This window comes from Arvicola amphibius, chromosome 4 (assembly GCF_903992535.2).
Source record: "Arvicola amphibius chromosome 4, mArvAmp1.2, whole genome shotgun sequence".
NCBI lineage: Eukaryota > Metazoa > Chordata > Mammalia > Rodentia > Cricetidae > Arvicola > Arvicola amphibius.
Window position 1 is genome coordinate 43,272,234 of NC_052050.1, and position 27,917 is coordinate 43,300,150.

At 48.2% G+C, this 27,917-nt stretch overlaps 1 protein-coding gene across 2 annotated transcripts; it reads right to left on the reverse strand.

The window, feature by feature from the left end:
• Positions 1-6,909: 6,909 nt before the first annotated feature.
• On the reverse strand, positions 6,910-27,877 carry Flot2 (flotillin 2). 2 transcript variants are annotated; one of them, XM_038326096.2, is made up of 11 exons: positions 27,676-27,877; positions 19,039-19,120; positions 13,203-13,293; positions 12,136-12,259; positions 10,001-10,119; positions 9,769-9,882; positions 9,546-9,665; positions 9,248-9,462; positions 8,654-8,837; positions 8,223-8,372; positions 6,910-8,145 (listed from the first exon to the last, which is right to left on the reverse strand). In XM_038326096.2, exons 1-11 carry the CDS (start codon positions 27,722-27,724, stop codon positions 8,107-8,109), a joined length of 1,287 nt encoding a protein of 428 aa, XP_038182024.1. In that variant the 5' UTR covers positions 27,725-27,877; the 3' UTR covers positions 6,910-8,106. The 2 variants fall into 2 exon arrangements, with proteins under 2 accessions (XP_038182024.1, XP_038182025.1); XM_038326097.2 differs by lacking the exon at positions 13,203-13,293 and adding an exon at positions 14,737-14,827.
• Between the last annotated feature and the right edge of the window lie 40 nt (positions 27,878-27,917).

A 27,917-nucleotide genomic window follows, 5' to 3' on the forward strand; every position in this document is an offset into this window, starting at 1 on the left:
AGTGCACACCTTTGATACTGAGGCCAGCCTGATCCAAAACGGCCAGGGCTACACTGAGAAACCCTGTCTTTGATGTTGGGTTTTGTTTGTTTGTTTGTTTTTGTTTTTTAGATGTTTCTCTATAGCTTTGGTGCCTGTCCCCTGGAACTAGCTCTTGTAGACCAGGCTGGCCTCAAACTCACAGAGACCCACCTGCCTCTGCCTCCTGAGTGCTGGGATTAAAGTTGTGTGCCACCACAGCCCAGCTCGAGAAACCCTGTCTTAAAAATCCAAAAAGACAAACAAAACATTAGTTTTTAAGTTTTTTATTTTTTTCATAGTTGTTTTTAAAAATAAGTTTATGAGCTGGGTGTAGTAACACATACTTTTTATTTTATTTTGTTTTTGATTTTTTTGAGACAAGGTAGAAACCTGTAGCTTTGGAGTCAATCCTAGAACTAGCTCTTGTAGACCAGGCTGGCCATGGACTCACAGAGATCTGCCTACCTCTGCCTCCCGAGTGCTGGTATTAGAGGTGTGTGCCACCACTGTCCAGGGACACATTTTTTTTTTTTTTTGGCTTTTCCAGACAGGGTTTCTCTGTGTAGCTCTGCTGTCCTGGAACTCACTTTGTAACCAGGCTGGTCTTGAACTCAGAGAACTGCCTGCCTCTGCCTCCCAAGTGCTAGGATAAAAGGCGTGCTGCTGTGATGCATACCTTTAATCCTAGTGATTGGGAGGCAGAGGCAGGTCTCTGCCGACATCCCAGTCTACATAGTGAGTTCTAGTCCAGCCAGAGTGATAGTGAAACCCCACTTTAAGAAAAATTATTTTGAACTGTGTGCACATGCTTGCATGTGTGTGTGTGTCTGTGTGTGTGTGTGTGTGCATGCACATCACCCACCCATGTATACCAGGGGAAAACATAGGTGTCTTCCTCTATACTCTCTGCCTTAGTCCCTTGAGACAGGTTCTCTCTTATAACTGGGAAGGCCAACAAGATCCAGGAATCCCCCTTCACCGTTCTCCCCTCACTGGGTTTCAGGCATGTGTGCTCACACCGACTTTTATATGGGTGCTGGGGATTCAAGCTCAGCCCGCATTGTACAGCAAGCACTCTACCCCCTGAGTCACACCAGCAGATGTCCTTCCTCCCTCCCTCCCTTTCCTTCCTTCCTTCCTTCCTTCCTTCCTTCCTTCCTTCCTTCCTTCCTTCCTTTATTTCCTTTCCCTCTCTCTCCCTTCCTTTCTCCCTCTTTCTCTCTCTTTCTTTCACCTTTTCTCTTTTTCTTTTTTGAGATAGGTTCCCAAGGATGGACTTGAACTTTCCATGTAGCAGAACGTGACCTAGAACTCCTTGGTCATTCTTTCTGCAGAGTATGGGGATCACAGGTATGCACCAGCAGGCTTGACTGGCAGTTCATTTGTTTGTTTATTTTCAAGACAGGGTTTCTCTGTGTAGTCCTGACTGTCCTGGAACTCACTCTGTAGACCAGGTTGGCCTTGAGCCCAGAGATCCCTGCTTGTCTCTGCCTCCTGAGTACTGGGGCAAAGGTATGCACCACTACTGATTGGCTACGTTTCCATTTTTGTTTTTGTTTTCCGAGACAGGGCTTTGTTTTGTTTTTTTGTTTTGTTTTGTTTTTGCCTGAATCCAGTGCTTTTATTTTTATTTGATGATGTACAGACAAGATTAACACACCTAGCAACTCCAAGGACTTTTGCTCACACTGCTGAGAAGCAAGGCTTAGCCCTCTGTCTGGGGCCTCGGCACAGTAGCCCTGTTCTGTAGAGTTACAGAGCATCAACACCTGTACAGCCCCAGCTGAGATCACCAACACCTGTGCAGCCCCAGCTGAGATCATCAACACCTGTGCAGCTCCAGCTGAGATCATCAACACCTGTGCAGCTCCAGCTGAGATGTCCAGGCTGAGCTGTCTGGACCCTTGAGTTGTCTCGGGGGCAAGGGGGGGGGGACAGAACTCTAAAAACCATCTCGAAGGAAGATGCCACAGTGCCTGATTCTGGGCAAGTCCTTGTCAAGCCATGTACAGACAACACTAGCCCTCACCCTCACATGGAGCAGAGTGGCTTACTTTTCAGAGTTGCAAATCTTAAATTAACAATACAAGGACTCCATCAGAACACCAAACACCCTGTAGATGGAGCCTAAATTCCAGCCAACATAAACCTGCATACGATTATTAGAATTATAAGGATGGGCAGCAGGAAATTGCCCTACACCTCTATCCTAGCACAGCTCAGGACTCCCTGCGAGGAGGGGGTAGGAAGGAAGGAGAAATAGCATGCTTTGTACAACTTGACAATACCATGTGGGTCCCCAGGACCGCTGGCCTACATGGCTCCTCTCTTTCCTAGAGAGCTGCTCATACAGCTTGGGCACGTAGTCATCCCACTCCACCTGGTAACATGTGCCCACCACTGGGGCTCCCAGGTGCTACTTCTTGCGGAAGACTGCCACCTTGAACTTGCCGCGATGATCTCCTGACCTGTTGCTGAGAATGGGCTCGTCACAGTTCAGTCAGTTGCTTGTTCTGTTCGTACACCAGCCAGACAGCAGGGGAGGCCTCTGCCACTGGGAGGCCCAGAGTCCACGTAATCTGAGAGGACCTTGCCACTGCTGATGTCATTGCCCTTCATGTTGACCAACAGAAAATGGTGCCACTCCCTGAATTTGGGGTCCTTCCTGCTGGGAGCATCTGGGTCTGCGAGGACCAGGGTGTAGAGTTTCCCTGGGTCAAGGCCATCCCATGAAATGCTGCTGGGCCTATTCTGAATCTGTGTAGGCGTCAGCACTTTGCCCAGTTTATCCACCTCCACCCCAGCATAAGTGACCCGCTGGGGACACTCGTCCACCTCCTGCAGGCTCAGCGGCCCGGACCACTGCTGATGTCGGTGGGCATGGCGACAGTGAGGACGAGGACTCATGCGCTAAGTCTCGAGTGCAGACAGGGTGTGTGTGTGTGTGTGTGTAGTTCTGAGTCCTGGCTGTCCTGGAAATCACTCTGTAGACTAGGCTGGCCTTGAGCTCAGAGATCTGCCTGCCTCTGCCTCCTGAGTGCTAGGAGGCACCACCTCTCGGCATGTTTCCATTTTTATGTTTAACACTAGGATAGTTTAAATTTAGGCATTCTGTATGTATATATGTATGTATGTATTTGTGTACACACACACACACACACACACATATATATATAATTCTTTTTGAGACAGGGTCTTTCTGTGTAGCCCCCTGGCTGTCTTGGAACTCTGTAGACCAGGCTGGCCTCAAACTCAAGAGATCTACCTGCCTTTGCCTCCTGAGTCCTGGGATTAAATGTGTGAGCCACCACTGCCTGACTGATCTTAGGCATCCTTATTCACAATACTGGTATGAATATTATTGTACCTACATATACGCATATTTTTGTTAGGTGTGGAATGGTTGGAATACAGGACACACAGCTGTACTAGTAGAGATTAGTGAGTCCATCAAGTAGATTTGTAAAGTGATTGCGTAGCTATTCTCTATTTCTGTCTCTCTTTATCTTTTTTGGGGGGGGGCATTTTCTGTGTAGCCTTTGCTGTCCTGGAACTCGCTCTGTAGACCAAACTGGCCTCAGACTCACAGAGATCTGCCTGCCTCGTCCTCCTGGGTGCTGGGATTAAAGGTGTGCGCCACCACCTGGCCATTTCTATGCTTCTTTGAGAAGTGCCTCATGTGCTAGAAGCTGGGTTGAACTCCTGCTCTTGCTTCCACCTCCTCCAGAGGGCTTGGGATGTTTGTTCCTCTATGTACTTCTTTCTGTTTTCCTATGGTAGGGAAGGGAATATGGGGTTTTGTGCATGCTAAGCAAAGCATTCTACCACTGAGCTATGGCCCCTATCCCTTCTTTCTGACATATCTAGGGTGGCCTTGAACTCCTGATTCTTCTGCCTCTACATCCCAAGTGCTGGGATTCTAGCCTATGCTACCATGGCTGGCTAGGTTTCCTCTCTGTCTCTAGCTAGAAATTGAACTTTAAATCTTGGCATTCTTGGCAAGGGCTCCACCACTAAGCTGTCTCCTCAACCCTTCAAAGTAAAAGTATAAACAGTGAACAGCTCTGAACGATCTCTCTTGGATTCTGGGTCTGTATTTTAGGAGTTTAGCTGGGCTGTCTGGTTTTGGTGTCTCTCATCTGGAGCAGCTGGAACCTGGCCAGGTAGCTCCCTCTTAAGGGAGCTCAAAGCCTATCCTTGTGGTCTCTCTAGGTAGACTTTGTCATGGGACAAGGATATTAAGACAATGCTACTGTCACATTGGCTTAAAGATGAATATTGCAGGCTGGTTGTGGTGGCACCCAGCTCAGTTCCCAGAACTGTGGAGGGAAAGGCAAGAGGATCAGTAAGAAGTTCAAGGCAGCCTTGGTAACAAGAATTCAAGGTCATCCTGGACTACTTGAGACCATCTCAACAAATTAAAATAGAAACAAACAGAAAAGAGTATTCTAGTAAATAAACCAGAAGTTATGTATGTTTGGCATAGCCATCTTGTATGACAGTCTCAGGGCATCTCTTCTGCCATATCGTGACCTAAATAGTGAGAACCACCCACCCAGTTTGAAGGGAAGGAGGCAGGGGCTCTGTCTTTAGTTGGAAAAATGTCAAAGTCACACTGTAAGGAGAACATATGGGATGGATGATATTGTTGCCACTATCTTTAGAAACTATAATCTGCCACATACATTTTTATTTATCTATTAGCCATTCTGTGTGTGCCCATGCCTGTCATTTGCTTTATTTGTATGTAGGATATATATTTATTAACAGTGAAAAAGCATTTACCCAAATATGCCTGTCATTTGTGTGTATTTTTCTAATGAGTTATTTTTTTAATCTTCTTTATTGGTTAAAAACAATAATCCACTTTCTGAATGCTAGGGAGGGTTGTGTTTTAGGAGTTACATGAAACTTTTTTTTTTTTGAGACAGGGTTTCTCTGTAGCTTTGGAGCCTGCCCTCCTGGAACTAGCTCTTGTAAACCAGGCTGGCTGGTTTTGACCTTATAGAGATCCACCTGCCTCTGCCTCCTGAGTACTGGTATTAAAGACATGTACCTACCCAGTTTACAAGAGACCCTTTTTAAAAAGACCAAAAAATTAGCTTTTGGGTTATTACTGATTTGTAAGTGCTCATTTTTACCTGCCCCCCTTTTTCTTTGCTAGAATGGTTGGAAATTTAATCTAGTGCTTTGTGCTAGACAATTACTCTGTCAGTGAACTTTATCCCCTTCCTTCTTCCTCCTTCCCTTTTGAGACAGGGTCTCATTTATTCCAGACTGGCCTCAATTTCCTACAACGCTGATAATGACCCAGACCTCCTGATCTTCTTCCCCCCACCCCGAGTGCTGAGACCACAGGCTGCACCATTACTAAGGGTTTTGAGGTGCTGGAGCTCGAACCCAGCAAGCACCTTCTCGAGTCTTTACTGCTCTGCCCTACTCCTTTGAGAGTTCTCACTGAAGCGGGAATTTACCTTTTTTGGCTAGGCTGATTGTTACCAATCCCCAGAAATCCTATCTCTGCCACACTCTAGCACAGGTGTGTATGGCTACACTAGTTTTTTTTCCCCTGTTTTTGTTTTTCTGAGACAGGGTTTTTCTGTAGTTTTGGAGCCTGTTCTGGAACTAGCTCTTGTAGACCAGGCTGGCCTCGAACTCAGAGATCCACCTGCCTCTGCCTCCCAAGTGCTGGGATTAAAGGCGTGCACCCTCATAGCCTGACTGGCTACACTATTTTTTATGTGGGCACTGGGGATCTAAATTCAGGTCCCCATGCTTCCACCGAATTATCTCCCTAGCCCCATTCTTGTTTTTACATTGGCTGGAGAGATGGCTCAGAGGTTAAAAGCACTGGCTGATCTTCCAAAGGTCCCAAGATCAATTCCCAGCACCCACGTGGTGGCTCATAACTGTCTGTAGTGAGATCTGGTGTTCTCTTCTGGCCTGCAGGCAGAACACTGTATACATAATAAATTAATTAATTAAAAAAGAATCTTGTTGGATGTGGTGGCATATGCCTGCAATTCCAGTACTTGGAAGGTAAACGCAGAAGGAACTGGAGCTCAGACAAGACTTGATTACATAGCAAGTTTGAAACCAGCCTGGACTACATGAGACCCTGTCTCCAAACAAACAAACAAACAAACAAACAAACAACCCCCTCACAAATAGCAGTAAATTAGCCTGGGAAGATTAAGTTATTTACCAACAACAGAACTAAAATTTAAGTTAAAATACAAGCAGCCCTACCAGAGCTCATGCTCCTTTGTTTCTTTAGATTTATTTACTTATTTAATGTATACAAGTGCTCTATCTGGATGTATGCCTCTATGTCAGAAGAGGGTATCAGATCCCACTACAGATGGTTGTGAGCCACCATGTGATTGCTGGGAATTGAACTCAGGACCCCTGGAAGAGCAGCCAGAGCTCTTAACCTCTGAGCCATCTCTCCAGTACCAAGTTCATGCTCTTAAGTCTGAGAACTGGGCTCCATTGCTGAGTGGGACTAGGTCTGGCAGAGGGCCTGTTACTTGCTCCACCCTCTCCTCAGTGACAAGGCCTGTCTCTATGAAGGCAAGGCCAGTAGATTGGTGCCTCCCAGTGGCTAGGGTAGGAAAGAGCAACCCTGATGCTGAAGTGCTTATGTGGGGGACCCAGTTGGCTCTTGGTTCCTATTCTCTCTCCTCATAAAATACACAATGAGGTAGGTGGTGGTGGTACAGGCCTTTAATCCCAGTACTCGGGAGGCAGAGACAGGCCAGCCTGATTTACAAGAGCCAGGACAGCTAGGACTGTTACACAGAGAAACCCTGTCTTGAAAAACCAAAATAAAACCAAACCAAAAACAAACCCCCAAAACCAAACAAAACACACACACACAATGAAAGGTGTGGGCATAAGAGATCTTTATTTTCACCAGAGGGGGACAGGCAGTGGGGCAGTGCAACATCCAAACCCCAGACCAGACATGCAGCATTCACATGCAGAACAGCTACCCAGGCTGGGGCAGGGCCAGGGGTGGGGCCAGGGACCATGGGACACCCTTGCACCCCTACTAGGATACTTAGGCCTTGGGCTCTTCTGCCATCAATAGTGCAAAGATACAGAAGATTTAGCTGCTTCCCATGGCTAGGACCCCATCATGCTGGCCAAGAAGAAAATGGCATAGAGTGAGGTTTGGCCAGTCTACAGCACTTGATTCTCTTACAGTTGGCACAGCCTTGCCCCCTGGGAGAACCCCATGCCCAGGACAGCACAGCACTAGCGGGAAGATCTATAACCTTTCCTGACCCCAACAGAGCTAGATATTGACCCCAGAAAGACTTAGAGTTGGACTAAGACCCACCCTACCAATCAAGGACAAGCCAATGAAGGGGATGTCCCTGAGGCATCCTGAGGCAGTAGTAAACCGAGGAAGCTGCTATAGACAGGAGGCCTTGCCTTGGTGCCTCTGGGGCACAGGGGAGAGGGGCAGGCATAACAGCAGGCCTGGGCCTGGGTATGTGTGAAGGGCATTACTCTAGGCCCAAAAGGCCATGGCCACTCAGGCCTCAAAAGGCAAGAGTGTGTGGATCATGAGCTTCCTGTAACAGAGTTTAGGGCTAGATGTTCAGACCAGGAGAGAGCCGAGTGGGTGTCCTGCCCAGAACCCTTGTACCCGTGCTCGGCTCTGCCAGGACAAGGGAAGACAGACAGATACGTGGAGAGCTTGAAGGCACCAGGATTCTGAGGAGCAGTGGGGCCACTCCTCACAGACAGACAGTGACTGCAATAAACAACTTCAACTTCAGCTTCATGTGTGTGTGAAGATGGGAAGAAAGGAGGAGAGAAACAGCCAGAGGAAGAGGCACATATGGCAGAAGAGAAACACACTAGATGAATGTGGCAGTTATGTGAGGGTGTGAAGGAGAGGAAGAAAAGGCTAACAGGAGAGGAGGGAGGATAGTCAGAGATGGCCTGAACATGCTGCACTTCTGGTCCCTACAAAATAAGGCACCAGAGTCAGTAGCGTTCTCGTTGTCCCTGTGATGTTGAAACAGGTGCCGCGGGGCTGCAGCTGCCGAAGAGCGTGAGTCTGCAGGAGCCTCACACCTGCGCTCCGGTGGCATTCCTGATCAAGGGTATCTGCAAGGAGGAAGGCCGGAATGAGGGCTGTGCAGTCCAGGGCCGGCTAGGGATTCCCACCACAGACAGGTACACACCTTTGACAGGTCCACACCGGTGAGGGCGTGCACAGAGGCAGGCAGTTCTGCTAGCAGCCGGTTCACTTCTGATGTCACCTTGCTGTTGTCCCCACTGAGAACTACAATCTCATCAACTTTGGCCAGGGGGGCGGAGATTTTGGCAGCAATCTAGGAGGTGGGTGTTAGGAGGTTTAGACAGAGTGCCACTCTGTCCCGTCCTGTCCCGCACTTCTCTTCTCCATGCCACTCACTCCCAAAGCAACCCAGACAGCAAGGGACGGCCAGAGGTCCATGGGTCAGATAGCCTGGGCCTGCTGAGTGTTTTCATCACAGCCTCCAGCAGTGTGTGGATGTTACCAACTGGGTCCAGAGAAATCCTGCCACTTGCCCAATGGTCAAGCAAGGAGACTAGAACTTTGAGTGCAAACTTGCGTGGGAGGGAACCTCACCTGGGGCAGGGCCTCCAACACCAAGGCCATCTTGGCTGCATCCCCATACTTCTGGTAGGCCTCAGCCTTGAGCTTCATTCGCTCGGCCTCTGCCTTGCCCATTGCCTCAATGACTGCTGCTTCTGCCTCTCCAATTTTACGAATCTTCTCAGCTTCTGCTTGTGCCAACAGGACTTGCTTCACCCTGAGGGAGCCCAGGTCATGCAGATCAGTTAGCTAAGAGATGCTGGGGTTCCCTCCAACCTTACCTGGGCCCAGTACACCCTCTAGCTCTCTGTTCTGGTGGCTGTTAGGGATGGGAGACATCTGAAGGGGATGCCCTGTCCTGCTAGCTCTTGTGGGACACAAACCACCAGCTCCCAGCTGCGAGGAAGGTCTGACAAGGAGGCCCTTTGTGCTAACCACAATCCCAGGCACTCTGGACTCTTAGAGAGTCTTCCAGACAACTGGCTTGGGAGCTTATCTGCTTCACAAAGGAACAGACTAGGGCAAGGGGATAGTGTAGCTTCCAAGCCGTGCTGGGAGCACGTGGAGCACGGTGTGTGTGGGGGGAGGCAAAGCAGCCTCATGAGTCTTCCGGGCCCAGGCTCTCACTTTTCACCCTCGGCAATCTGCTGGATGCGATGGGCCTCCGCCTCCGCAGGGCGGCGCACTGTGGCGATGAGCTCCTTGTCAGTGCGGAGAATCTCCTGGGTCTCCACGGCGATCTGCTTCTTGCGCTGAACTACCTCAATCTCAATCTCTTCCTGCCGGATCTTCTGCTGCTCTCGGGCCCCTTGCAGCTCATAGGCCAACTGGGCCTCAGCCGTCTGTAGCAGGAAGAGTGGCACATGAGGGGGTGAACCGCATAGCGAGTCCCGTGCCGCCCGGTACCTGGGGTCCTCGGTCTCACCTTGATGTTCACCTCTTCACTGAAGGCTGACTTCTGCAGCTCAAAGGCTCTCTTGGAGTCAGCAATCTTGGTGTCGGCCATGAACTTCACATCTAGCATCTCCTTCTTGCACTCAGCTTCCTGGAGTAGCAAGGGTGGTGGTGAGAATTAGCAGAGGGACCACAGAGCCATCAACCCCGCACTCCCTCCCGGGCCTGAGGCATGAGAGGAAAACCCTGCATACCCGGATGCCTGCGTCCCGTTCTGCCTCTGCCACACCAATGTCTGCATCTCTCTGCACCACAGCCGTCTGTGTCTTGCCCAGGGAGCTCAGATAGTCTACTTTGTCATAAACGTCCTAAGAAAGGAAGGAGGTATAGTTGTCCCAGGGAACAGTCTCCAGTTCAGGGGGTGCCGCTCCTACAGGTACCCATCTCCGGGTGGACAGAGGGTACAGGCTTCCTATTACACCTCACCTTGATGGTGAAGCTGAGGATTTCGATACCCATACGACCAACATCAGGAGCTGCCACTTCCCGTACCAGCTTGGCAAACTGGTCTCGGTCCTGATAAATCTGTTCCACAGTCAGAGTTCCTGAGGGACAGAAGGAGCATAAACCAATCTCCAGGGGCTAGCCAGCTGAGAGCACAGGAAGCATCTGAGGGCAAGCCTGGGTGCATGTAAGGGTCAAGCAGTGCGAGCTGGATTTTCCTGCGGTCCTCTTCAGGAGTCTAACCCTGCGCTTCCTTGTGAAGCAGGGTGAATGAGCAAATGTGTCCCAAGCAGTACCAGTACTAGACATCCAAGCAGGCTGCCACCTGCCACTTCAATACCTTCCTCTTCAAGTTCCCATTAAAAGCAAGCAAACAAACAAACAAAAAAACCTTTTTTCTTTCTTTTTTTTTTTTGTTTTTTTGTTTTTTTGAGACAGGGTTTCTCTGTGTAGCCCTGGCTGTCCTGGAACTCACTCTATAGATCAGGTTGGTCTTGAACTCACAAAGATCTGCCTGCCTCTGCCTCTTGAGTGCTGGGATTAAAGGTGTGTACCACCACTGCTGGGCTAAAAAAATTCTCAGAAATGAAATGAATTTATTTTTATGTGCATTTAATTTAAACTTTAAACGATTTGCTTATTTTTATTTTGTGTGCATTGGTGTTTTGCCTGCGTGTATATCTGTGTGAGGGTGTCAGACCCCTGGAACTGGAGTTCCATGTGGGTGCTAGGAATTGAACCCAGGTCCTCTGGACGAGTAACCAGTGCTTTTAATCACTGAGCCATCTCTCCAGACCCTAAATTTTTTTAAAAAAAATATTTATTTATTATGTATACAATATTCTGTCTGTGTGTATGTCTGCAGGCCAGAAGAGGGCACCAGACCTCATTACAGATGGTTGTGAGCCACCATATGGTTGCCGGGAATTGAACTCAGGACCTTTGGAAGAGCAGGCAATGCTCCTAACCACTGAGCCATCTCTCCAGCCCCCAGCCCCTAAAATTTTTATTAGTATTAGTTTGTGTGTATTTGTATGTGTGTGGATGCACATGCCTGTGTATAGGTGCCTGAAAAGGCAAGAGGTCAACCTTATCATTCCTCAGACACAGTCCACCTTGTTTTTTGAGACAGGTTCTCTTATAGAGGATTTTCTTTTTGTTTTTCAAGACAGGGTTTTTCTGTATAGCCCTGGCTGTCCTGGAATTCACTCTGTAAACCAGGCTGGTCTTGAACTCAAGATCTACCTGCCTCACTGAGTGGTGGTGGCGCACGACTTTAATCCCAGCACTTGGGAGGCAGCGGCAGGTGGATCTCTGTGAATTCGAGGCCAGCCTGGTCTCCAAGAGCTAGTTCCAGGACAGGCCTAAAAAAGCTGCAGAGAAACCCTGTCTTGAAAAACCAAAAAAAAATATCTATTTAAATTAAAGGTGTGCACCACCACCAATTGACAATGGTGGCTTTTTAAATTTTATTTTAATTTTTTTGAGACAGAGTCTGTCTGCAGAGTCCCTGGCTAGCCTCGCACTATGTATACCAGTCTTGACCTCACAGAGATCCAGCTGCCTCTGCCTTTAAAGTGCTGGAATTGAAGGCGTGCGCCACCACTCCCAGCATGCGGTGGCTTTTCAAAAAATCTTGAGTTCTGAAAATTGAACTCAGGTCCTCTTGCTTGCAGACAAGCACTTTACCAATGGAACTACTTCCCCAAGCCTTTTTTTTTTTCCTTTTAGTGCTGGAGGTCAAACACTGGGCCTTTTGCATGCTAAGCTTTATCACTGAACTATACCTTCAGTTCACCTTGAGTTTTTTTTTTTTTAAATATTTATTTATTTATTTATACAATATTCTGTCTGTGTGTATGTCTGCAGGCCAGCAGAGGACACCAGACCTCATTACAGATGGTTGTGAGCCACCATGTGGTTGCTGGGAATTGAACTCAGGACCTTTGGAAGAGCAGGCAATGCTCTTAACCTCTGAGCCATCTCTCCAGCCCCTCACCTTGAGTTTTGAAATTAAAACTTAGAAAACGTTTTAGCTCAAACCTCAGTGGGACAGGCTCCCGGCCCAGCCATGCACATGTTCCTGGACCTGGCTCAGAGGCTGGGCAGGGCCTCACCAAGGATGGAGCGTAGATGCCCTTCCAGGGTCTGTAAGACAACGTTCTTAATGTCCTGCACATTCTTGCCCAGGAACTGTTCACAGGCCACGGCTAGGAGCTCCTTCTCTGTCATGATCTTCACCTGCCAAGGACATAGACACTGACGTGAGCTGCAGGGCGGTGGCGGCCCACGCCCTGAGAAGCAGAGGCTGGCTGTCCGCTGTGCTTCACCCCTCATTGTCAGACTTCCGGGCCTGGGCCTGCAAAGGGGCTTCTGATACCCCTGGAGGGATGGCTGCAGCACAAGGAACTCTCATACTGACATTCAATCTCCACTGGTGGTCCCAGGTCCTGATCTGGCCTCTCCCACGCCTTTGGGGCTCATCTTCCCACCCCTCCAGCCCACTGTTCACACACCAGCCTGCTCTTCCTCTGCAGCTGGCAAAACCCCCAGGCTTAGGGGCAGCGAGTATGAAAAGGAGAGTGAGCAATAGGGACACAGACAGACAAATGGAGTTGGAAAGAGCCTAGACAGGGCAGGAGACAGGTCCTCAGGGTGTACATGAGTGTCATTGCCTCTCCAGTTCTGCCAACTCCCTCATCAGAGACAATAACAAGCAGAGAACCTCACTGCCCTGTGAAGCTGAGTGTGTGTTAGGGTGGGACACCCCTTCCAGGCCCCAGCTGAGGTAGATAAGCAGCTCCCAGAATGCCTAGAGGCCAGAACGCCTCTGCCTCACAGAATTTCTTCCTCTGGGCACCCAGGGAACAAAGGAGCCCTGAACCCTGGGGTCCGTTGTGTCCTATGCCTGTAAAAAAATAAGGGTGGGTTAGTGAGACAGGAGCCCTTGACACTGGTTTTGCCTTGACAGGGCCACTGAGGAGAGAAGAATGTCTGTTAGTTTTGCTAGGTGGCCAAGCAGGCCAAGTGGGCATGTTTCAATGCTGATGATCCTGTTGTGGAGGTGACAGGAGTTCTGGAGAGACATCCCCTGGTTGGTGTCCTCTCCTCCTCCTCCCCCCAAACCCCAGAACGGGGACGAGGCACCTCAATGGACATGCGTGGGGCTGCTGAGTTACTATACCTGGGCGACACCCGTCACAGTTAAAGCTACCCCCTCGGCCGTCTCTACGTCCTCACAGCGGGGCTGCAACGTCATAATCTCTAGGGAAATCCTGCCAAGAAATGCAAAACAGGGGCATGGGTCCGGGGGCCCAGGGCTTGGGGTGTGGAAGAAACCAGTACCTCACTGCTCCAGCTGGGAGACACCGAAGGTCCCAGTAAAAAGGAGTCTTCAGAGGTATGTAGCTGGCTGTGTGTGCAAAGATCATGGGAGAGAGGGCAAGGTAGGAGCAAGTAGCTCCAGGGGAAGCAGGTAAGTGGGTGACATATGTGTACGTATGTTTATATTCATCATCCTGCCTTGAACTGATAGGAAAATCAAGCAAGAAAAGTGGCTGTGGCGCTCTGGGGCTGATGGGGACAGGAAAGCCTAGGGCTATAGCAGTGTGTGTTCTAGGATAGAAAGCAGGGGCAGGGACTTCAGACTGTCAGGGAGGCTGTGCATGGGTGCCATCTGAACGTTCCCCAGGGGTCTCTACCTCCTCCTGGGTCTACTCAGTACATCAGGATGCCTCAGGAGGCTATCTAGAAAGCTCTGCCTATTGGGCAGGCATGCTGAGGGTATGCCCACAGCTAGGCCAATGTATAAAAACTCTACACTTGCCCCTTGCCAGGGAAGGTTATGACTTGAAGGACACCTTTTAATATTGCAGGTCACAAGAAAAATGCAGGCTGGGGTTATACTAGCATATTAACCCTAGAAAGAGCTGTTGTACCCCAATCTGACTCCCCATGTCTTCATTTAGCTAAGTTTGAAAGGTACCTAGGCATTGTCAGAGGTCTCAAGTATAGTGCTGGAATAGAAGGAATTGTGATTGCTGAGGGAAGCTTGGACACTATTCATGCCACACAAGGTATTCCGAGACACTTCTTGGGCCTCTGTACTGAATGAAGCCTGCCTTTCTTTCTCTTGGGTGCAAAGGCTAATGAGTGAGGATGTCCCTTTTCACTAGCTAGAGCTGGTGGGATGCGTAAGGAACAAAGTGGGGATGCTGGGTTTTTGCCTGAGAAGGCTGCAGGGCAGCTTAGTATTGAGGAAAGGGAAGGGCAAGATACTGTTTAAATCTCTCCAGCCTGGGGAGCTACTAGCAACAGCTGGTAGGGGCTTCTGATGTCCACTGCCTCATTCCCAGTTCCTGAAACTAAGAAGATGCAAATCAGAGAGCTGACACATGAAGCAAGGAAGGTGGGAATCTGCACATCACAGAGAGAAGCTCTTGGAGCTGCTCAGCAGACCAGCCAAGGAAAGACACCCAGTGGGTGACCTGGCAGAACTTGTGGAACCCCTTGAATGTTCTCTATTTGTTAGCCTTAAGGGGCAAAGGCAAGGAATCTGGGGATCTACCTGAATTTACCCTGGCATTAGAAGCAGCAGAGAGAAGAGTGAGGAGGGAGGCACACTCTCAGGAGGAGAGTCCATCCAGTTTCTGCCTGCCAGGCCCCGCAGGGCAGGAAGAGAAGGTTAGATATAGAGGAGGAAACAGGTGAGTTATTACCTGTGCAACCCCTGTTACGAATAGCGGGACCCCCTCCGACGTCTCAATATTCTCACAGCGACACAGGATGGTCATAACCTCCAGAGACAGTCTGAGGAGCAGCCAGGGGGTAGGGCAAGGTAGGGACAGGAAGGGTAGGAAGGGACACAGTAAACACACACAGTGGTTACCAGATCAGCACGGGTGCCTGACACCTGGGGCATGATGTGGTGCTCTCTGTATTTCCACCCCCCACCCCCCCGCCATCTCAGTCTAAGGCTGCAGGAGAACACAGCCACCCCCTTGGTGACCTGAGGCTTCTAGTCGGGTCTTCTCCCCTTCCCCTTTTCAAGGAGAAGCTGCTCGGCTGGGGAAGAGGTCTGTTAGTGTCCAGAGCCCAGGGTCAGAAGTCAGAGGGCCTATGTAGAGGGCACCCGACTTGCAACAATGTCACTTTCCCATGATCTGAGGAACATAGCCTTATCTCCACCCTCCTAACATAGGACAATCTGTTTCCAGAAGTCAGGATGAGGTGGCCACTCTGGGAATTAATACGCCACAGCAAATACTTAATCCTCTTTGGGATATGGACTCTCAAGGTTGGGGTTAATATCCCAATTAAAAAGGCAACTGGAAGCCGGGTGGTGGTGGCGCATGCCTTTAATCCCAGCACTCGGGAGGTAGAGGCAGGCAGATCTCTGAGTTCGAGGCCAGCCTGGTCTACAAGAGCTAGTTCCAGGACAGGCTCCAAAACTACAGAAAAACTCTATCTCGAAAACAAAAAACAAAAAACAAAAAAACAAGAAAGAAAGAACAACAACAACAACAACAACAACAAAACCACCTAAATAAAAAGGCAATTGGATATATCAAAGAAAATTTGGGATGTCTGATCAGGAAGGGGGATCAAAGAAGGCTGGGAAAGAAAGAACAGTTATGCTAGTTATGCAGGAATATTCACAGTAATCAATGAGGGACGATGGAATTATTTAATTTGGAATCCCAAAGTTGGGCATGGGCAAAGAAAGGAATATTAGTAAGGGAAAGAAGCTGGGCGGTGGTGGTGCACACTTTTAATCCCACTCCAGCACTTAGGAGGTAGAGTAAGTGCATCTCTGAGTTCCAGGACAGCCAGGGCTACACAGAGAAACCCTATCTCATCCAAACAAACAAATAAACAAAAACAAAAATAAAGAAAAGGAAAAAGGAAACAAAGTGCGTGTAGGCTGCGTGATTCACTCCAGCTATGTGCATGTGTGTGGGGCAGTGGTACAGGCAGAGGCAAGCTATAGAAAGTGTGAATGATTCCTTAAGCTCAAGGAAGGGAAAGCAGAGGCTGAGAGCAAAGGGGCAGAAGTGAGTGGGTAAGGTGGGAAGGCTGGGGAGGGACAGGCGACACAGAACTCCCACCTCATCTCTGGGTGAGGCTACTCTCACAGCTGCAGCCTGGGGGTTCTAGTCATGCAGATGTGCAAATGCTGCCTTCATTTGATCCCTTAACACTGGTACCCCTAGGCCTAAGAGTACTTTTTACATTTTTTTTCAGTGCTGGGGATGAAACTAGGGCCTTGCACATGCTGGACAAATACTAAACCAGTTTACTACACCTTGACCTGGCTCAGACAGGAACCTACCCACCAAAGCTCTCTTCTGGGAAAGGAGAGAGGGAAGCAGGAGGAAGGAGGGAGGGAGGAAAAAAAAGGGAGAGAGGGAGGCTGCAGCTCAGATGCCAGAAGTGGAAAGATTACTCAGGAAAGGGGAAAGAGCTGCTCACATAAGGGCCTCAGGATTAGAGGATGTTGCAGCAAAGAAAAGCAAGAGGATTCACTGAGCCCCGAGGAAGAATGGCTGCCACTATAGGTGTCACATACATCTTGGCTCTGGAAAGTTCTTCAAAAGGGATGTTGTTAGATGCCTGACTCTTCTTTCTTTTTAAAACTTTTATTTTTATGTTTAGAAGTGTCTGCCTGCACGCATGTATGATTGAGTACCATGTGTGTGCCTAGTTCCCAAGGAGGTCAGAAGAGGGCATCAGAACCCTGGGACTAGAGTTACAGACAGTTGTGAGCGGCTGTGTGCGTAATGAGAATTGAACCTGGGTCCTCTGCAAGAGCAACAAGTGCTCTTTTAGCACTGAGCCACCCTCCCAGCCCCTCCCCGTCTTTCTGAGACAGTCTACAGCCTAGCCTGCTAGTCAAGAACTCTGTGTAGCCCAACTCTATGTTGACCTTTGCATCTAGCCTCTTGAGTTTGCCACCATACTAGGCTAGAAGCCTCTGCTCTGACTGCCAGGCTAGAGAAATAAAGGTACCCGGCTATGGAGATGTCCCACATGTGGGCTAGGGGCTGGAGAAGGGGCTAACTCCAGAGAAAGGAGGAAGAGCGGAGGAAGCTGCAGGAGAAGAATCCTCACCCAAAGGGAGCATGTTGGACTTGAATCCAGCTCTCACTTCCTACCTGCTTTCAGGGAAGCTTAGCCTTCCTGTCTTGGAACTCTGCTCCCTCAGGTAAGAACTAGGAGTAGGAGGCCTGAGATGTAGAGAACAGGATGCAGGGCCATTGCCTCAGCAATGGCTACCCATACAGGACCGATCTCTGGCAAGTCCAGCTGTCTGGGCCTGGTGTGTGTCTCTGGAGGGTGTTCCCATGTCTTCTGGAAGGATAGCTGATCTAGCCAGATGTGCCTAGGGCTCTCTGAAGTGGAAACTGTGGCTGTCTATGGCACTGATGGCCTTGGGACAGAAGAGTCAGTCCCTCAGCATTCCTTAGGTAGGAAAAACAAAGTAAAGGGAGAAGACAGGAGAGTGGAGGGGGTTACTGGGAATCAGTGATGTTAAAAAGTCATGCTTCCCACCCCTCAGCCTTAGTACATGCAGACACCCAAGAGCCTCAAGTCCCAGCAACATCATGCAGACATGGGGCTCTCTGCTGACTGGTGGGAGCTAAGAAGGAATTTCCATCGCTACCCCCTTGGGATACCAGCTCCATATTCCACCATGAGGAAAGGATGGTGGCTGGAATGGTCCTGGGTTGTAGGCACTGATGCGGCAGGGGAGGCTGGATCAGGCCCTCTGCTGAGCTCTAGAGGTACCAGCAGGAAGAACTATGGTGGGCACTATGGCAGCTAACTTCTCTGCCATAATCATGTTTATTTTTCAGTCTGGAGACTTTCCAGACTGACTTAGGATTCCAGACTGTCCTGCCAGGCCCCAGGAGAAATTCTTATACCCCTAGACCCCTGCTGTTACAGATCACATCTGACTGTATATCCATTGACTCTAGCTCTTGCCGGAATTGTCCCAAGGCCTGTACAGGAGAGGATGTACTTACTAGGTTCCAGCAGATGCTTCCTTCCTCTGTACCCCTTTCAAATAGTGTATAATTGAGACTTTTTTTTTTTTTTTTGAGACAGGGTTTCAAGCAGCACAGGTTGGTCTCAAACTCATTATGTAGCTAAGGCTGGCCTTGAACTCCTGATTCTCCTGTTTTTACTTCCCAAATGCTGAGGATTATAAGCATGTGCCAGTATGTCCGGTATAGTTCTGTGTATGCCAACCTGGACTAGAGCCAGCAGCTTAGGCTGGTGTCACATTTTCAGCAGTCCTTTACCTCAGTCCTCCTGAAGGCTGGGATGGAGGACGTGAGCCTGGCAAGCCTGGGCCTGACTCTGCAGTCCTTGGGAAGAAGCAGGACCACTTCCAAATGGAAAGAGCACTCGTAAATGACGGGTGGGGAGAACTGTGCTGGTTATTTTTGTCAACTTGACACAAACCTAGACATCCTGGAAGAGGGATCTTAATTGAGAAAATGTCTCCATAGACTGGCCTGCAGGCAAGTCTACGAGGTATTTTCTTCATTGATAATTGATGTGGAGGGCCCAGGCCGTTACAGGGGTCGTCATCCTGTGCAGGTGGTGCTGGATGGTTAAGCAAGCCCCGAGGAGCAAGTCAGTAAGCATTCTTCCTCCTTAGCCTCTGCATTACTTCCTGCCTCCGGGTTCCCCCCCTGAGTTCCTGCCAGGACTTCCTCAGTGGTGGAGCGTGACCTGAGAGTTGGAAGCTGAAGAATTTCCCTCCTCCCCAAGTTGCTTTTGGTCATGGTGGTTTATCACAGCAATAAAAATCCAACTATGACAGGACCACAGGACAGATCTTCCTGATGTGTGCCTCCCGTATCCCCGAGGACCCCATTTCTGGCCTCCTCCCCACAGATGGAATGGGATGGGAGATGCTCTATCTGGCTATGTGATGAATGGGTTGGGCCCACTGGAAATCCCTTCCTTGCCCACCAGGAGGACAGATTCCAGAGCCCCTAGGCCCTTACCTCTGAGTGTCGGAGATACACCACCAGGCCCAGGCCCAGCCGCCAAACACATACTGTTTATAGTCGGAACCGCAACAGCCCCCTGGGGAGCAAAGCAAACCACTTTTGGTCAGTCAGCTCTTGGGTCTACCTCCCTTCCATCCCAGTTCTGGCCTGTTTTACATATTATTTATTTGTTTGTTTGATTGCTTTTTTTCTCTTAGAGACAGAGTTTCTCTGGGTAGCCCTGGTTGTCTTGGAACTCACTCTATAGATCAGGCTGGTCTCCCAAACTAAGTATTGTTTTTAAATTACATTTATTTGTGTGTGTACTTGAATGTGTGCCATAGCCTGTAAATGACGGTCAGAGGACAGCTTGTTGAAATCAGTTCTCTCCTTCTACCAAGGGTTCTGGGGATTGAACTCAGGTGGTCAGCCTTTGCCCACTGAGCTCCTGTGACCTTGGACAACACAGGCTGGCCTTGAACTTTCAGTGACCCTCTTGCCTTTGCCTCCTGAAGGACAGGTTACAGATATGAACCACCAAGTCTGGCTTTCTGTTTTTTATTTTGAAACCAGGCTTACTATGTATATATGTATATGTAGCCCAGGCTACCCTGATCCTCCTGCTTCTGCCTTCCCAATCCTGAGATTACAGTGTGTGTACCACCACACCCAGTTTAACTCTGGCCTTTACTTGCTCTGAGATTTGACAAAAGCTACTGTTGGTGGCCAGGTGCTGAGATTACCCATAAATACAAGTTCTCCCTGTCTTCAGGGTAGGACTTAGCTTTTTTTTTTTCTATTTTTGTTTCATGTGCCCTCATGTTTTGCCTGCATGTATATCTCTGTGAAAATTGGAGTTCCAGGCAGTTATGAACTGTCATGTGGGTGCTGGGAACTGAACCTGGGATTAAAGGCATGTGCCACCACCAACCAGCCTAGAACCTAGTTCTTTTTTTTTTTTTATTTTTATTTTTAAAAATTTATTATTTATTTATTTATTGTGTATACAATATTCTGTCTCTGTGTGTGTCTGCAGGCCAGAAGAGGGCACCAAACCTCATTACAGATGGTTGTGAGGCACCATGTGGTTGCTGGGAATTGAACTCAGGACCTTTGGAAGAGCAGATAATACCCTTAACTGCTGAGTCATCTCTCCAGCCTGAAGATAAAATGTTATAGGAGATTAAAGAAATGGCTCAATGGTTAAGGCTGCTCTTCCAGAGGTCCCAGATTTGATTCCCAGCACCCACATGTTGACTCAGTAAGTCCAGTCCCAGGAGATCCAACGCTCTCTCAGGCACCAGGCACACATATGGTGCATAATGCATACACATACATGTTAGCAAAACATCCATACACATACAACAAAAATTTAAAATCCTCACAGGAGGTTAGACATGAAAAAAGTATACTCTGAGGGGTGGTATCATAACATGAGGCTCACTCATCATTGTGAGCCAGACGGAGTGGGATGGAGAAGCAGCCCTCTGCGGATGCGGCAAAGTCTTAGTAGTCCAGGCAACAACTTTGCTGTGCTTGACAAATTTATCTCAGGGGGGCTGGTGCTCTACTCCCAAACCCAGACCATTCAGGATCACCTTGTTCCCCTTGTGGGAGGGAAGTGAGGCCTCAAACCTAAGGCTAGCTTTTAGTAGTGAGAGGAAGGAAGGCTTCAGAAGTTGCATGTTCTCTGCTCAGAAATGAAAAAATCAGTTGCTGAAATTCTCACGGTGAACTCCCGCTACTCACCAAGTCCAGGCCGTGCTAGGAAAGGCTGCACAGTAGTTAATCTACCATGCAAAGAAACACACAGGAAACAGGAATCAAAGAAAACAAAATTTTGAAGGTTTAAGAAAAAAAAGTTTGGGGCTGGAGAGATGGCTCAGAGGTTAAGAGCACAAGCTGCTCTTCCAGAGGTCCTCAGTTCAATTCTCAGCAACTACATGGTGGCTCACACCCACCTGTAATGAGATCTGGTGCCCTCTTCTGGCCTGCAAGCATTCATGGAGGCTGAATACTGTGTACATAATAAATGAATAAATGTTTAAAAAAGAAAAAGAAATTTGGTTTTCATGAAAGCTTAAGGATGCTTGCCTCCCAAGAGCAACAGCACAGTAGTCTTTTGTAACTGGTTCTATTGTCTCTGAGGACCTGTCTCAAATACCACCATCACCAGTAACGACACAACAGAACAGAAACGAAGACCACTTTTCTCCAGGAGGAAAATACTGAGGTAAAGAAAACAGACCAGGGGGCTGGAGAGATGGCTCAGAGGTTAAGAGCATTGCCTGCTCTTCCAAAGGTCCTGAGTTCAATTCCCAGCAACCACATGGTGGCTCACAACCATCTGCAAGGGGGTCTGGTGCCCTCTTCTGGCCTGCAGGCATACACACAGACAGAATATTGTATACATAATGAATAAATAAGTATTAAAAAGAAAACAGACCAGACAGCTCTGGGGAAACCCAGGCAGAGTACGTGGCTGAAACAAGTGTGTTACTTCTGGTGCAGGATTTTTTTTTTTAAAAGACAAGAGTCCCATTATGTAGGCCAGGCTGGCCTGAAGTCACAGAGACTGCTTGCCTCTGCCTACCAAGTTCTGGAATCAAAAAAGCTGGTTGGCTTTTTGCTTCTTTTTAGTTGGATTGAATGTGGAGTTTTTAAATGCCAGTCAAGCACTCTACTACAGCTGGAACATTCTCATTCAAGAAATGTTCTGCATGGGTGGAAATATATCTATGGTGTACAAAACGGTAGCCAGGATTTCGGGGGTAGACAGAATGCTGGATGCAGAGAAGCAAGATGAATGTGCACTGTTGAAAGACGACACTGCAAGCCAGGCGGTGGTGGCACACGCCTTTAATCCCAGCACTCGGGAGGCAGAGGCAGGTGGGTCTCTGGGAGTTCGAGGCCAGCCTCATCTACAAGAGCTAGTTCCAGGATAAAATGGGAGTAAACTAATATAAAAGAAAAAAAGCCATGTAAAGATTAAAAATACGAAGATAGTCTGGATCCTGAATTATTATTGTGCTGTCTTTAAATTTTTTAACTGTTAATAAACAAGCAATAACTGCTAAGAAACTCTGGACTGTGGAAACTAATAGATTAAATCAATTTACATATTTAAAAAATATTTGACTTCAAAATGGAAGTCTAAAGGTATGTTGCTTTGGAGAGGTTATGCTTTTATTTCTACAGGAAATAAGAGACTGTAGATTCATCCCAGGTTAAAGATGATCAGGTTTGATCGAGGAAGACCCCCCCTGAAATCCTGAATACAGACATAAATAAACTTAAAAGAACTACAAGATATATCATGTATATTTTACCTGCTCAAACATAAAACCAAAAATCATATTGGCTGACTTGTGTACAATGCAGTTTATACTTGTTTTAATGCAGATATGTTAAAAAAGTTTACGTATTTTCAGAACAAGGGGACCAAACACCAATAAAAACACATGGTCCAGGTGATCCAGCATCCAGAATAGCCTTGAGGCTGCTGGCTGAGATGACCCAGCCTCACAGAATACTCCAACCAAGAAGTAACAGTTATCCTGATTTTCTCAAGGTTCCCCAAAAGATGCCAGAGCCCTCAGAAAGCAGGAAGCAAAGTTTTGTTTTTTTGTTTTAAAGAAAACCAAAACCATAACGACAATGACCACATTCCCAAAAGATGGGCTATGGATGTTTATTATCATTTAAGGGGGGGTTGGTTAAAATTATTGTTGGTCTTAGTTATAAAAAAAAAAAGCTAAACAAAAGAGTTAAATCCAAAGATCTCTTTCTAAAGGAAAAAAGGGGGATATGATACAGAAATGATAGGATAAAAGGGTAGATTATTGAATCTACTTTTAAACTAAAAAAGCAACTACTAGTCTTAAATAGTTTACATTGGTATGGACTTTGGTTTATTGATACAAATTTAAAGTTATTTTTATTTTATGTGTGTTGATGTTTTGCCTGCACGAATGTCTGTGTGAGGGTGTCACATCCCCAAGAACTGGAGTTACAGACAGTTGTGAACCACCATGAGGATGCTGAGAATTGAACCCAGGTCCTCTGGAAGAGTGAGGAAGAGACCTGGTCAGTTGTCCTCATCAATTAGACCATGCAACCCTATATGGACAAGTTCAACAGAACCGCCATATATGGGCTGCCCATGCGTGCTTCAGCACTGCCAGGGCATGAATTTCAAATCCATGTCTTCTGGAAAAGCAGTCAGTGCTCTTAACTACTGAGCCATCTCTCCAGTCTCTTAAAGTCATTTTTGCTAGACTTATATGTATACTTCTACTCTTGTTTGGGGTATTTATATAACTCTTCTAAAAGCATAATTTTTGTTGTTGGTGGTGTTTTTGTTTGTTTTTTTGAGATAGGGTTTTTCTATGTAACATCTCTGGCTGTTTTAGAACTTGCTCTATAGCCAGACTGGCCTCAAATTTACAGAGATCCGTCTGCCTCTGCCTCCTGAGTACTGGGACTAAAGGCATGCGCCACCACTGCCTGGCTTCCAAGCTTTATTTTTCTTTATTTAATTTATTTTGGTTTTTGAAACAGGGTTCTCTGTGTTGCTTTGGAGCCTTGCCCTGGAACTCACTCTGCAGACTAGGCTGGTCTCGAACTCACAGAGATCCGCCTGCCTCTGCCTCCTGAGTGCTGGGATGAAAGGAGTGCACCACCACGGCCCAGCATTCACAGAGACCAGAGTTGGGGCCATATCTTCTAGAACTGGATTGACAGGCAGTGGTGAGCTGGCTGATGTGGGTGCTGAGATTCAAACTCTAGCACCTCCTGGAGCAGCAAGTGCTCTAAATACTTTTTTTTTTTTTCTTTTGAGACAGGATTTACTCTTCAGCTCAGTCTGGCCTTGACCTCATGGCCAGGGGTAAGTTCATTTGTTGGCTCACCTTGTCAACTTGCTTTTCAAGGGAGTGTCTTTGCCCCAAGTGTGTTGAAAGAGAGGCCTCTGAGGACAGACAGTTACTCTGAAACCTGAATCATCTCGGGATCAAATAAAATTGGAAGAGAGCCCAAAATCACAACTCCTGCATCTATCTTCTGGCCTGGCCAGGGCTGGGACGTGCTTGCCTTTGACCAGTTCTAAGAGACTTCTCAATACACTGTGGGAATAGGTAGTATCTGTGGGGGACCAAACGGGACAGGGTGGTGGATGCCTAACTTTTACTTTTTTCTTTTAGTCTTTGGCCTTGGGAGCAGTCTGTCACAGATGCTTTGCTGTAGCCAAGGGCAACATGCCAGGTTCCCAGAGGCAGTAACAGGAAGCTGGAATCTGGCAGGGTGCCCCTACTCCCAGCAGCCTCTTCCCCTGGAAGGTATCTCCCAGTTGATTATTCTTGGCCCAAGCACCATTGTAGGTGTAGGTGTGTGTGTGTGTGTGTGTACATACTTGTCCATGCAGGCACATGTGAAGGGCAGAGGTTGAGATCGGAATGTCTTTCCTCACCACTTCCACCCTATCTGTATGTCTGTCTGTCTGTCTATCGTGAGACTCTCTCACTGAACCTGAAGCTGGCCATGGAGGTACACACCCTCCCATCTCCACTCCCCAGCATTAGAGTTAAAAGCATATGCTACAGCGCCCAGTTTTTACATGAGTTCTGGGACAGGGAGTGAGGGGCAAGACATTTGCCCATCGGGCCTTCTCTGCAGTCTGTTGTTTTGCTTTTTTGCAACAGGGTTTCTCTGTAGCCCTGGCTGTACTGGAACTCCCTCTGTAGATCCATCTGGCTGGCAGGGTTTTACTATGTGGTTCCAACTGGCCTGGAATTTGTGACACTAGTTCTTCTGTCTCCTCAGTGTTGGGATTACAGGTATGAAACACCATGCCTGGTTAACAAACCCTTTTAATATTCCAACTATATCTAATGATACATTATAAAAGGCCCATAAATGCATCAAATTAAATACCTAAGAAAAATTATAAAGGCTAACAAAAAGCAAAAAAAAAAAAAAAAAAAACCAAATAGGTAATATATGAAAATAGATTTTTAAGGTAGGATTTTATGTTGCCCAGGCTGGCTTTGGACCTTTTTTTAATGTTGTGCTTGTTAAGTATGTCTGTGTACCACATATATACGGTGCCCACAGAGGCTAGAAAAGGACACTGAATCCCCCTTTTAACTGCTAAGCCATCTCTCCAGCCCCAGGTTTAAACTTGACATATAGCTGAGGATGACTCTGAACTTCTAATTCTCCTAACTCACAACTGTTGGGAGTCAAACCCAGGGCTTTACATTCTAGGCCAGGAGTCTACCAACTGTGCTGTATCCTCGGCTCTGAACTTCAGGGACCAAGAGCAGTCCTGGTCTTGCAGAGGACCTTGGTTTCGTTCCCAGCACCGATACGATAGTTAACAACTACTGTCTGTATCTCCAGCTCCAGAGGACGGGATGCCCTTGTCTGATGTCCTTCGGCACCGCATCCGTGTGGTGCACAGATATACATACAGGTAAAACACACATACATGTAAAAAAGGTTTTTGTGCCTTTAATCCCAGCACTTGGGAGGCAGAAACAGGTGGATCTCTTAGTTCTAGTAAGGTCAGCCAGGGCTACACAGAGAAACCCTGTCTCAAAAACAAAAAGATTTAGTGATAGATGTAATTACTACTGGTTTAATTTCTTTTCTTTCTTTCTTTTTTCTTTTTCGAGACAGAGTTTCTCTGTAGCTTTGGGGCCTGTGCTGGAGCTAGCTCGTATAGACCAGTTGGCCTCGAACTCACAGAGACCCACCTGCCTCTGCTTCTCTCTCTCTCTCTCTCTCTCTCTCTCTCTCTCTCTCTTTCTCTCTCTCTCTCTCTTTCTTCCCTCTTTCCCTCCCCCCCTCTCTTTCTGAGATAGGGTTTCTCTGTGTAACAGTCCTGGCTGTGCTGGAACTCACTTTGTATTTGTAGACCAGGCTGGCCTCAAACTCAAAGATCCACCTGCCTCTGCCTCCCAACTGCTGGGATTAAAGGCATACAACACCACTACCTGGTTTGTTGTAGAGATCTGCCTGACTCTGCCTCCCAAGAGCTTGGATTAAAGGCATGTTTGACCACACCCAGTGAAAAAAAACATTTTCAACATTTGTGTGTGTGTATGTTCGTGAATGTCTGTGTATGTACATACGTGTGTAGGCCTCTTGCAGTAATTGTTTCTTTCCCTCCAACACGTTAGTGCTGGGGATTGTACTCAGATCATCAGGTCTGGGCAATCTCCTTCACCTGTTGAAACACCTACTTGGCTCCAGATTCTGATGTGTAAAAGCCTTCTAGGCCTGAGGAGTGTGGCACAGGGACTGACTGGCATGAGCTGAGTTCCCAGGGTTTGGTTCCCAGCACCACTTACAACAACTCAAGCTGGGAGTGGAGGCATAGACCTGTAATTCCATCAGTAGGGAGTCAGAGGCAGGGAGATCACTGGAGTGCCAAGTCAACCCTGTTTACATAGTCCTAGCCAGGGGTCCCAAGAAAGTCTTTCTCCCCAAAAAAACAAACACAGGGCTTAAGATATGGCTCAAAGGTTAAGAGCACATATTGCTCTTTCAGAGGACTCAAGTTCAAGTCCTAGTACCTATGTCAGGTGCTCATAATCATGTGTCACTCCAGCTCCAGGGGAATTCACCACCTGGGGCCTCTGTGGACACCTGCACTCACCTGCACATATCCCCAGATAGACAAATACACAGCTACAAATAATAAAATCTTAAAAACAAACAACAAAAATCAAACTAACCCCTCCCCCAAAAAAACCCTGGAAACCCAAACCCACTCAAATTATTATATGGCACCAAAAGTCATCTTTAAGTATGAAGACTGGAGGGAGCCAAGTCCAGGTTTTAGGATGCCAAAGCTGGTCTCTCTGCTTTCCCTTCTGACCCCATGACTTCTGGTCTTCAATGAGATGGGGTATCTTATTTCTCCCACTGGAGCAGGGTCCGGGTTGGGGACTGTGAGGATGTCTCAGTAAAGACTGATTTTGAGATCCAAACAACACCTAAGGCCATATTGAGGGCCCAGTGGATTCATTACACCTCCCCAAGAACGGCAGCTGTTAAGCCCTGGCTCAGAGCTTCTACCTCCCCCTTTGGCAGCCAGCCTTAGTAATTCTGCATACGAGCTGAAAATCAGTGCTGATGGAGAGAAGAGATTACAGTTGCGAGCTTGCATGCAACAGGACCCTAGGTGTCTTTAGCTGCCTCCTAAGACATCCCAAATATACCACATAAGTAAATATACATCAGTTTGAAGGTTCGCAATGCTGCAGTCACCCAGCCCCACCCAGCCAAATCTAGAGCTTGCTGTATTTTGTAATCTAGAGCTCTACAGGCCAGAGCTGGGTTACCCAACTGTAGAGGCCGCACCCGCGTTTCCAGTAAGTCCTGGCAAGCCCCAGCCTGCTCGGAATTAACGGGTCTGCCTCACCCGGAAAAGAGGGTCCCGTGCCTCAGGCCCTTCTCGTCAGGCACCTGCTTTCCAGAGCTACGCGACCTAGCGCTTGAACCCACACACATCAGAAGCCCCGAGCCCACCGTAGAGCGCCCGAGGCCACACCGTGGGGTAGGGGACACCGCTCCAACGGGGGCTGACTTAGGGACGCGCACCCTCGGCCGGCCTTCTCCGCTCCCCTGCCCTCACCGTCGCCTCACCTGAGACCACCAGTGCCTCGTTGGGCCCCACCGTGTGGCAATTGCCCATTGCGCCGCAGGCAGACAAGCAGACACCTGGTCTGCAGTGACCTGGAGGTCTATGGCGGGTCCCGCAGCACCGGCCACCGGCCGCGCCCAGCCTCTCCCGCTTCCCCCAGCGCCGCCTGCCTGCGCCCCTCTGCGGCCGCGGCCCCGCCGGAAGTGTGGCGGCGGAGGGCGGGGCCGGCAAATTGAGAGGGGCG